At 46.6% G+C, this 12,295-nt stretch overlaps 1 protein-coding gene across 1 annotated transcript in view; it reads right to left on the bottom strand.

Moving 5' to 3' along the window:
- Positions 1-11,990, bottom strand: part of doc2b (double C2-like domains, beta) — a 119,814-nt gene extending 107,824 nt beyond the window's left edge. The window contains exon 1 of the mRNA XM_073478821.1: positions 11,663-11,990. Coding sequence (XP_073334922.1) covers positions 11,663-11,990 — 328 coding nt within the window. The remainder of the gene's footprint in view (positions 1-11,662) is intronic.
- Positions 11,991-12,295: the final 305 nt, after the last annotated feature.

Raw genomic sequence — 12,295 nt, 5'->3', positions numbered from 1 at the left:
GTTAAGCATTGATAAATACATATTTTTTGTGCTCCCAGATATTTTACTGTAGGAGCACGTGTGCTCGTTCGGAGCCCTGACATGTAGTGATTTTAAGAGTTGTTTCATGAGGAGAAACTGTGTGAAACTCTGTCTCTGACTGATTCTGACTTATTTGTTCCTTCTTGTAAATTCAGCAGATGTCCTACATGAACTTCTTTCTGTGTTTGAGTAGAAACATGGAGTCTGTCTGTCTCAGTGATGACGGGTTCATTTGTACATGGTGGTCGACTCTGATGCTCTTTGTGACTGCGGATGTTCAAGCTGAGCTAAAAGCTGTAAATACTGAAGAAATACAAAAAACATGATTTTATATAAACGTCCTTCGAGGTGAAAGAAGGTGTAAAGTTACGTTTCACTGTATGTTTTAATGAAAATGAGGATGTTGGTTGAGTTTTGTGAGCAGGGCTCATCGCTCCACTTCTTTAACACCAACCTGTTTCTGATGATGTGCGGTTCTGTTCAGTCAGAACTCCTCTTCGTTTCCCTCCTAACACAAACTGGAGGTTTAGAGGCAGTAAAGTAACACCATCAGCACCGCCCCTGCAGTTATTGATAAAGTGGACTTTGATGGGAAAATGTAATTTTTTCTGTGAGCTCCCTAAAAAGATGAGTCAGCTCTGTGGGGCTGCCAGCAGCGGACCGGTCCTGGATCTTTATGTAAGCTCATGGACGACACCTCTCACCCCTGCAGCAGACTGAGCAGCTGTCAGCAGCAGACTCTGACACCCACCGTGCAAGAAGGAGCGCCACCGCAGGTCATTCATCCCCACAGCATCACACGGCTCAACTCCAGCACTGCTGAACACTTTCCATCCACCTGTTTGCTTTTGTAAATATCTTATTGTTTTTTGTAAATATCTTATTGTTTTTTGTAAATATCTTGTGATTTTCGTATTTGTTTTCTATTTAATATTTAATATTTCTTTGCATATTTTTCTGATTCTACTCGTACTGTTGCACCTCGAGCTGTTGTAACGTGTGAATTTCCCCGTTGTGGGATAAATAAAGACAATCTTCATCTGAATCTTCTGTCTGATGACATGTTGATGAGTTTTTATTGGAGACTCAAACTAAACGTGCTGTTAATGCAGAACACGACAATTAGACTTCACACATGCTGAGAGAGAGAAGAGCTCCACTAAACTGTGTGTATCAGCTTCACCTCTCGTGTTAACTGAGGACGGAGACAACTAATCTCTCTTCATGAAACACCGTGATGTGAGCTCTTCCTTCAGTTTAAAGTCCTTGTAGTCTCTGTCCCAGACTTCAGTGCAGACGACAGTATGTGGACGCCTGCTGACTGTGATGTGAAGGTGTTGCTCCTGCTCCCCAGAGGATGAACCCCCCTTATTCTTTTTTCTGTCAGCTGTTTTAAGTCTCAGTCAGATGTTCAGATATCACCTGTTTTATTTTAAAGTTTTAATCTTTTAGTCTCATCATGTATCATCAACAGTGCTGCGTGTTAACAGTCAGTTGGTGTTTCAGAGTATTTTAAACTAAATTGGCTGAAAATCTGGAAAATAAAATGCAATTAAATGTTTTTACATCCACTTCTGTAAATATCAGGAGCTGAGAGGAAGAAGGAGGCTCACAGTGATGATGTCATTAAAAGAGGTCCAGTCAGACAGACTAGCTGTGTCCAAATTCAGGGGCTGCATCCTTCGGAGGACGCGGCCTTTGCGCGTCCACCGTTGTTAAATGGGACGGTCTCGCCTTCGGAGTATTTCCTGGTTGCGTCACCAGGTGTTCCCGCCCCTCACCCTTACGTCATGATTTCTCACTCTGCTCGTCCTTCTCACGTCAACATTTATCACAGCTCCATGAAAACAAGAGAGATTTCTCTGTAGCTTCACTTCTGTCTGATTACAGATTATATACATAATCTGTAAGAACACACACACACACACACACACACACACACACACACACAGCTGTATCTCCTTAACGCTCTGGTTTCGTCTCCTGTAGAAAATATTCTGGTTTGACTTTTTTCACCAGTGAGTTGCTAAAGTTTGTGTTTGGTTGAAAACGTTGGTTTAATCAGAACTTATTAACTCTTATGATGAAGGTGTGAATATGATCACTAACGTCAAACGGCAGTCAGAAGTATTGAAGTGTGGCTCTGCTGAGCTCTGAGCTCACTCAGAACCATCAGACAGCAGGTTCATTTAGAAAAGTGAGTGTTTGTCTTCTGTTGGACTAAAAGTGAAGCTGTGTGTCTGTCGTTGCGTGCAGCGAGTGAACGAAGTGAAGCTGAACTCTGATGACGGCCGCAGACACCGAATGGATGTGTGGCTTTATCATTACATAATGTGCTTAGTGGAGGAGGAGGGTGGAGGCAGTGTGTATCTGATGGAGCAGCAGCAGCAGTAATAATGAGGCGTGATGTGAACAGGCTTTGTTAGTCACTCAGAGACAACATGGACCCACAGTGAGTCAGTACTACTGCAGGACAGTCTGCACATGGACTCTGACAGCATCCAGCCTCAACCACGCTCAGAGGACACGTCTCTTTAAAAGGTCTGCAGATGGATGCTCACACACACACACACACACACACACACACACACACACACACACTTCCTGAGATAAGTGAGAGCTGGTGCAGGTTTTACACTTCTATTAGTCAGAAAAGACAAAATGAATATGAGTAATCTTCATATTTGTGTCTGCAGATTGCGATGCTGTACGACGGGAATATTAAACATTTCTTCCGTGACAACATGTGTTTGTCTGGTGTCATCAGGTGTCTGTGGAGCTGCTCTCTGCAGCGTTAGCTTCAGTAGCCGACACAGATTCAAGTCTAGTCGGAGTAGAGTGCTGAACAGTTTGGACGTGCAGCGTGTGGGACGGAGGATCTGTTGTCAGAAATGTAATTTAATATTGATAATGATGTTGTCATTCGTGTATAATCAGCTAAAACCTGAACAGCCTTGTTTATCTTCAGAGGGAGCAGCTCGAGCCCGCAGGACGAGCTCCAGGATGAGCCCCCATGATGAGCTCCAGGTTTCACCAAACAGGAAGTTAGCTGGGGGCTAAACAGGAAGTTAGCCGGCTCGGCCAGCTGAAGTCGCTCGTGCTCACGCTCTCTGGGTCGCACAACCTGGATGATCTGAGTATTTTCATACCCAGGAAGTCCGTCTTTTTTGGGCTTCAGCCGTCAACCGAACTGCACCCATCTACCTCCAAACACTGATCAGACCACACGCCCCAGTGCGAGCACTTCGCTCTACTACATCAGCTGGCCGGCTGGTACCGCCATCGCTGAGAGCAAACAAAGACCGCTCAGCGAAGTCGCGACTCTTCTCTGTTCTGGCGCCTCACACTCATTTCCTCCTGTAGTTCTCGTCTTCAACAGCTTTTTATATGTCACATAAACATCATACAAGACTGCTAAACAGATACAACTATTATATTATTATACACAGTATAACACAGTGTGATCAATCTGAAGACGACCCAGCTTCTGATTAACTCGTTAATGGACTTTCATTTTGTTTGCATCAGCTGAACTGTCTTTACTAGATTTAATTTAATCTGAAGTTCTGTGATGAAGAAACGTTTGAGGCTGAAGAGGCTCGTATATTTAAGATCTGAGCTGCTGTTGAACACATGAAACAAAGTGATGTGGACGCTGACGAGCAGCTCGGTCACCAGAACAAAGTGAAAACCAGAGACGCTGACATCTCTAGGTGTCATCTGTATCTGGGCGATCGACACAGCTGCCAGCTGGGACGCAGCTGTTCCAGATGTTTCAGCGTCTGTAAGCAGGAAACCAAGACATCAGGACAGAACCAGGTGTTTCAATGAGACCTGGGGACATTTTCCAGCCGTGTTTGTGGAGACAGAACCAGCTTTTTAAAATAGAAGCTGATGTTTTCTAACAGAGCATTAACACGGAGCTGTGACGACAGGAAGCTGAAAGTTAACTTAAAGAAGTTTGAACGTATCTGTGGTTTGTAGAAAAGGACATTTATTCTGCTGATTGTTGCTGATGAAGATAATTCAACTTGAAATGAACCGGGTTGTATTTTGTTAAGCAGCAGTCGATCTCTGATACGTCTGTCATGTGTCACTGCTGATCAGTTTAAACTGGTGGCCTGTCTTCTCTTCTGTTGATCCAGTCGGACAGACAACATGTTGTGACGTCAGGCGTCTTATTTCTGATGAATTCTGCTGATATTAAACCAAAAACTGGACCACGTCTGTAACAATAAGTGTGTCTGACCTCTGCTGTCCGTCTCCGTCAGAACCACAAGCGTTCAGTAAAAACAGGTCACTTCTGCCTTCGTCTCTTTGTCCTCAGTTACAGCTAAATACATTGATTCCTCTGTGTGTGGGAGTGTCCTGTGTTTCAGACGGCCTCTCTCCGTCTGAGGAGGCAGCAGCAGAAACATCTCAGGGGAGACCTGTGTGTGCATACATTACCACCCTGCACCTCTGCTGTCAACACATATGGCTCTGAGGCTTATCTCTGTAAAACACCGGGCCCTGCTCCGTCATGTGGGTCACTCCACCGCCTCCTCCGCCTCCTCCACCCTCTACAGACCAGCAGTAATTGATGTGGCAGAGATCCGGATGTCCAATCGGTGTGATTACCTCCCTCTGCAGGGGGCCGGGACACTCGCTGGGTGATGCACTTTTCTGTTTCAATTAAATCAACACTGAGTCACAATGAATCAGAAAACGCTGCTGTTATGCAGATTAAGCAGCAGGTTGTGAGCACGGATGGAGACGTCCCGGTGTGATTTGGTTCATCAGGGAGAACTCGGCTCCGCCCGCCCCACCCCCCAGAGGAGGCGTGCAGATACTGGATCAAGTCCCGCAGGACCGTGAAGAGCCGATCTGGGCCAGCGCTGGCTCTTTTAAATCACAAACAACAGGAAGGAGACGGTTCCTCTGTCTTCACTTCATGCAGCAACAGGGCCAAAGTCTGGTTTTCAAACTGAAGCAGCTTCTTCATTCTGCGCACAGCTGGAGGAGAAACGATCATCAGATCAGCTCACAGAAAGTCTGTGAAAACTTCACCAAGATGAAATAAAGTAGAAACGGGCTGAGCTGATGAGGCGGGCCGTGGCTGCACAGTAAATGTCATCATTATTATTCTGCTGAGTGCTGCGGTCCAGTAGAAGCTGCTCCATCACGCTGATATGATGAGTTTTATTGAGAGCTTTTATCAGAACAAAGACTCGGCGGCTCCTCAGAGAGTCGCTCAGCTGCACTTTGTTTCTAAGACAACAAAACATCAATCTGTGATGTTTGCTGCTAATTCAACGACTCAGTCATCGTTACGTTTCAAATCTATTCATTGATTTCTGTTGTTTGTGTGTTTGTTCTACGGGTGTCAGAAGATTAACATCCACCAGAATATGTGACTGATTCTGTTCAGTGTGAGACGCTGGAGGGTTTATTCTACCAAAAGTCAGATTTTCCTTCTTAATGAAAAACATTGAAACAGAGAAACATGATGTGTCTCTGCTGGATCTCACAGTAGAGACACAAATCAATATGAGTTCACATGGCTCGGCCTAACCCGAGAGACGTTTGGCTGTTTATTCCTCCGGAAGGTCTGGCTCTGCACCGACTCTCTTCTCCTGGACCCACATCAGATTCTGCTCTGATCCGGAGCTGTTCACAGACGGGAGGAGAGCTCAGAGATTACTTTTGAACTTGTGGGATTAAAAGTGGATTTATCTTCACTCCTGTTGATCAGCCTGACTGCAGCAGTGATCCGGAGGTGACCTCCATCGTCAGGTGTTTCTGTTCTGTAATGGTGACTGCTGACTGGAGCTGGAGGGGAAATGGACTGTACTTCATGAACGTAACGTTACAGAGAGGTCCGGTACGGTTTTGCTCCGTCGTCCGGCGACCCCCACCGGCTCCGTTTTGAGTGCAGCACGGCGCAGCACTGCCAGACAGCTGGAGTTGCGAGACCGAGGAGTTCCCGCGATAATTAAAGAATCACATGTGACCGCAGTTATAGGTGATGATGAAGAGTTTCTCACCGTCTGACAGAATTTTTTTTGTCTGTGACACCAGAACCTGAAGATTACTGCTGATGTTTGACTTATTTCCAATCTGAACCAGCAGCTGTGTCCTGGTGTGAGCTCATGTCCTGTGTCTGATCATATAAACCTGATGCTCGGCGTGTCACCTGCCGTGTGCAGCAGGCTTTAATGTTTGGTTCAGTTCTTCCAGCAGCGTCGGGCTGCTGCAGGACTGTTTTGTTTATCCGCCTCCTGCTTCTCTTTCAGACTCCCCCGACAGCAGCAGCAGCGGCGGCAGCAGCAGCCTGGGATTATCGGGGACGTTGCATCAGAACCAAACAGCCACTTGTTATTCATTAATTTAATATTTAATTCTGTCTCTGCCTTCATCAGACTCATCAACAGTGAGGTGAGGCTGCATGCAGATGAGTCAGACTTTAGACAACCTGTCCAATATTTGTTTACAGTTAATTGCTGCCATAGTAACTTCCTCATGTGGCCTTTCTTTTTTTCTTTAGTTGATGTTGTAATTATCCTTCATCACTGACGACTCTTCAGGTGATTGTAAAATCATTAAGATGATGCTCCGGCTGATGTTGGTGTCTAATTGTCTGATGTGAGGGAGGATGAAGAGGAGCTGCAGAGACACTGATCCTCCACTGACAGCCAACAACATGTAGTGAGTCCCTCTGCACCAACACACACAACTGTGAGAGTAACACAACACACACAACACCCAGATACCTGAAGCATCCTGACAACACATCTACACTCTGCTCAATCCTGACTGACTCTACATGTCAGAGTTGTTCACCTGTCAGAGCTCGGTGTGTTTCACTCCTCTGTCCACGTCTGGAGGACAAAGTGTGTGTTTCTGTTCTGACCACTCGACAGTGAGGTCAACAGCCGGCTGTTATCCTCCTGATTGCATCCCAGTTTCTCTCTGAGAACTCTGCGTCTTTGTGGGGACGATGAACACTTTCAGGTCTCTCTTCAGAGGCTCTGGTGGAGTTACAACTCATGATGTGTTGAGACAGAGGAGGTCAAACTCTGCACAGCTGAGCGGTCGCAGCAGCAGACGTGACGCTCAGGTTGTCTTGTTATTTTGGAAAGTTACAGAAATGTGAACTGGAGGTTTGGTGAAACATCAGTGATAGAAATGTCTCACAGGATTCTGCATCGATCAATCAGCAGTTCACAGAAATGTAGTGTTGGTTGTTGAGTTTATGACCTCTGCTGACCAAAAGAGTCATCCAGAACTACGAGCTAGTTGGAGTCGGTTGTCGTCTTTGTGGTGCGTTCAGGTGCAGCTTTGGGCCGTGAGGCGACGCAACTGTCGACCTTCACTGCTGCTGGTTCAGAGATGTCTGTTTGGTGAGTCTGTGTCGTAACGCAGCAGAAACCAAGATGGATTTCTTATCTGCTCAGAGACGCATGAACATGAAGCTGACTGTGCCTGAACGTCTGTGAAGATGGGTTTGTTCTGGATGTGTGACACAGAACCTGAGTTACAGTTCTGTCAGTTTACAGGTGAAAACACGTTTTGACAAAGACACTTTACATCATCAGCATGTTGTGAAGGCTGAAAACAGAAGAGCAAACTGCCAGTCAGTCAGTCAGTCAGTCAGTCAGTCAGTCAGTCAGTCAGTGAAGGACGACTGCTCTCTGCCGTCTCTTCTTCCTTCTGAGTGAAACCTGACTGAGGTCATGAAGCAACATCTGCCAGGCCGGTCTGCTGCCTCCCCTCCCCCCGCCTCCTGTCCAGTCCTGGATTAGAGCTGGACTAACTCCTCCTCCTCCTCCTCCTCCTCCTCCCCTGCATGGATTAACTGTTAGAGAAGCTGCTCTGCTGTCACACGTTAACCTTCATCATGAGTCTCCAGAGACACAAACACACTGTAAAGTCTGTAACTGTCAGTCACAGTGAGTTCAGAGGCGACTGTATGTTGAGACTGATCATGAGACAGAGCTGAGGTCTGTGAGACTGCAGCAGGTAGCAGCAGCTTCACCTGCAGCAGGTAGCAGCAGCTTCACCTGCAGCAGGTAGCAGCAGCTTCACCTGCAGCAGGTAGCAGCAGCTTCACCTGCAGCAGGTAGCAGCAGCTTCACCTGCAGCAGGTAGCAGCAGCTTCACCTGCAGCTCTACGTTCACTCAGCTCTTCATCAGTGTGTGTGTGTGTGTGTGTGTGTGTGTGTGTGAGGAGCCGGTCGCTCTTCTTCCATCTCTGCTGCATCTCATTAGAGCAACAATCAGCCTGTTGAGTCGTTATCGACACTGAAAATAGTTCTGTACCCGCCATCTTTTATAATGTGTGAGGTTAAATATCTTGTTTTAAAGTTACTGACTAGTTTCCATCGTTGGACTCGTGCTACATTTTCTTACATTGATCATGAAGATCAATCAGTCAGGAGATTTAAATTACATACAACTCTGTTGTTATATCAAAAATGTTTGAAATAACAGAATAATCCTGATCCTGTCAGAACTATATGCTGATATTCATTTTATTTCACATGGTTGTCTGAACATGTCTGAACATGCTACAGCATGAGTGAAATCATCCTGCTGCATGGACGGATAGTTTCACCAGTATCAGGTCACTTTCTCCTCAGATTCAGTGTTTATTATTATTGTAGGTAGTTCAGTCTCAGCCATCATCTCCTCCTGATGATATAAAGTCAGGCTCAGCCATCATCTCCTCCTGATGATATAAAGTCAGTCTCAGCCATCATCTCCTCCTGATGATATAAAGTCAGGCTCAGCCATCATCTCCTCCTGATGATATAAAGTCAGGCTCAGCCATCATCTCCTCCTGATGATATAAAGTCAGGCTCAGCCATCATCTCCTCCTGATGATATAAAGTCAGGCTCAGCCATCATCTCCTCCTGATGATATAAAGTCAGGCTCAGCCATCATCTCCTCCTGATGATATAAAGTCAGGCTCAGCCATCATCTCCTCCTGATGATATAAAGTCAGGCTCAGTCATCATCTCCTCCTGATGATATAAAGTCAGGCTCAGCCATCATCTCCTCCTGATGATATAAAGTCAGGCTCAGTCATCATCTCCTCCTGATGATATAAAGTCAGGCTCAGCCATCATCTCCTCCTGATGATATAAAGTCAGGCTCAGTCATCATCTCCTGATGATATAAAGTCAGGCTCAGCCATCATCTCCTCCTGATGATATAAAGTCAGGCTCAGCCATCATCTCCTGATGATATAAAGTCAGGCTCAGCCATCATCTCCTCCTGATGATATAAAGTCAGGTGAAGTCTCGTAGTCCACAGAACATTTCTGGAGCTTCACAGTAAAACAGAGTTGCAGCGTTCTGCTGAACAGCTGAAGCAGCTGGAGATGATTTAAACATCAGGTGTCTCCATGCAGCTCGTCTGCTGTGATCACAGAGATCAACCTGATCTGAGGATATTTAAACCCTCGACACATCGTCCAGCTCGTGCATTAAAGATGTCAAGAATTTGACATAATACATATTTTAAAATCATTTATAAATCTAAATATTTGTAGAAGTGTTAATATCTGTGCAGCTTCAGGTTCTGATTTGTTTTTCACACCTGACTGTTTTAAACACAGTAACAATAACAATACTAATTACAACATTATATAATAACACTTTTAACTACAGTGAAGATTCCTGCTGTAGTTTTAGTTTTTGTTATGTTGCTTCCTGTTTTATTTTGTAGGTTTCATCCTCATGTTTCATGTTTTGTTTCACACTTCCTGTCTTTGTCTTTTTTATTTGTGTTTCATTAATGTTGTGTATTTAGTCTATATGTATATATGTGTGTGTGTGTGTGTGTGTGTGTGTGTGTGTTGTGGGTCTGTCAGTCCTTGTTTGAACTGTATCCCGGCCGGTGTTCCTCGTGTCTCACTGATCTGCACGGCCTGATTTCATTTTGTTCTCTTTCTGGTGCCTTTAAACATCGAGCTCGATTTTTGTTTTTCACCCTGACTGCACGGTGTCTCGTGTTTGGGTCCTTTTAGTTTGGTCTTAATAAAGGCTGTGAATCTGGTCTCCTCAGATCAGGTTGATCTCTGTGATCACAGCAGACGAGCTGTGTGGAGACATCTGATGTTTAAATCATCTCCAGCTGCTTCAGCTGTTCAGCAGAACGCTGCAACTCTGTTTTACTGTGAAGCTCCAGAAATGTTCTGTGGACTACGAGACTTCACCTGACTTTATATCATCAGGAGGAGATGATGACTGAGCCTGACTTTATATCATCAGGAGGAGATGATGGCTGAGCCTGACTTTATATCATCAGGAGGAGATGATGACTGAGCCTGACTTTATATCATCAGGAGGAGATGATGACTGAGCCTGACTTTATATCATCAGGAGGAGATGATGACTGAGCCTGACTTTATATCATCAGGAGGAGATGATGACTGAGCCTGACTTTATATCATCAGGAGGAGATGATGACTGAGCCTGACTTTATATCATCAGGAGGAGATGATGGCTGAGCCTGACTTTATATCATCAGGAGGAGATGATGACTGAGCCTGACTTTATATCATCAGGAGGAGATGATGGCTGAGCCTGACTTTATATCATCAGGAGGAGATGATGGCTGAGCCTGACTTTATATCATCAGGAGGAGATGATGGCTGAGCCTGACTTTATATCAACAGGAGGAGATGATGGCTGAGCCTGACTTTATATCATCAGGAGATGATGACTGAGCCTGACTTTATATCATCAGGAGGAGATGATGGCTGAGCCTGACTTTATATCATCAGGAGGAGATGATGACTGAGCCTGACTTTATATCATCAGGAGGAGATGATGGCTGAGTTATCCTTATTTATGGGTGAACTGTTCCTTTAATTGTCGTTATTATTCGTCCACTCAAACCTGATGGATTCAAAGGAATGACATTCAGCGAAGGAGCCTCCCTTCTGTGATGGAGGCAGATAACACACACACACACACACACACACACACACACACACACACACACACACACACACACACACGCACACACACACACACGCACACACAATAGCAGCCTGCCTGTCTCACCACTACAGTACAGAGTGTGGAGGAGCTTCCAGATGCAGTCGGACTCCGCTGAGCGCAAAACTGCGACTAATTTGAAGCCATGAATCATTCAGCCCGCTGAGACTGATCGACAGTATAGACCCGCTCCCTGTACACACCAGAACGCACACGCACACACACATGCACGTTGACAGACACATGCAACATTTGTTCCAATAAAATCACACATATCATCCTTCAGCGAGGAGAGGAGCAGGAGGGGAGCTGTAGTCTTTGCAGCAGCAACAGTTGGCTGTCTGTCGACTGAGAGGAAAGAGTTCGCTGCAGCGCGCACACACACACACACACACTATATGCATGCACACACATTCGGCAGCGGCTGGAGATAGAAAGACGAGCGAGCCGAGAGAAGAAAAGGTGAAGCCACAAAGCCACACGGCTGGAGGGATGCCTGGCAACCGGTGGCAAAAAAATGGAGTCAGAAGAGAGACGGAGACACACACACACACTCACACACTCACACACACACACACTCACACACTCACACACACACACACACACACACACACATGTTGATAACAGCGGCGTAAACACAGCCATCACTCACTGGAGTCGTCCGAGTCGTATCCCTCCACGTCGGGCTCCTCGTCCCTCCTGGAGGAGGCGGAGGCTCCGGCACAAGCCCGCTCCGGTTTATCCTCATTGGTGCGGTCACTTTCGGTTGCGGCGGCGGTGGCCGAGGAGGCGGAGAGGGCAGAGGACGGGGGCCCGGCGGCGTGGCCCACCTGGTGGGGCGCAGCAGGGGGGAGGCCCCGCGGGTAGCGGGGGAAGTAGTCTGAGATCTGCTTGATGGGCTGGATGGGGCCGGGGCACACGTCAATGGCCATGTGCTCCTGGATGCTGATGGTGGGTTTCTCGCCTTTGCGTTGTGTCATGCATGCGGTCGACTCCCCAAACCACAACAAGTGAGAACAGAAAAAACATCAACAGACCCTCCCCCTCGTCCTCCTCCTCCTCCTCTTCTGCTGGGTGGTGCACCGGTCCAGGTGATGTCTACATGGAGAGGTGGAGACTGCTGCGTCTTCCTGTGGCGTCCTCAGACCAGAGCACGCCGTCTGACAGCCTCACACACTCTACTACCTCCCCTCGCTCGCTCTCCTCGTCCGATACCCCCACACTGTGTCTGCTGCCTCTGAGAGAGAGAGAGAGAGAGAGAGAGTGTGTGTGTGAGGCAGAGGGA

This window comes from Pagrus major, chromosome 13, assembly GCF_040436345.1.
Source record: "Pagrus major chromosome 13, Pma_NU_1.0".
Lineage (NCBI taxonomy): Eukaryota > Metazoa > Chordata > Actinopteri > Spariformes > Sparidae > Pagrus > Pagrus major.
Note: the sequence above shows the minus strand (reverse complement) of the source record. Positions and strands in the feature narration are given on the sequence as shown.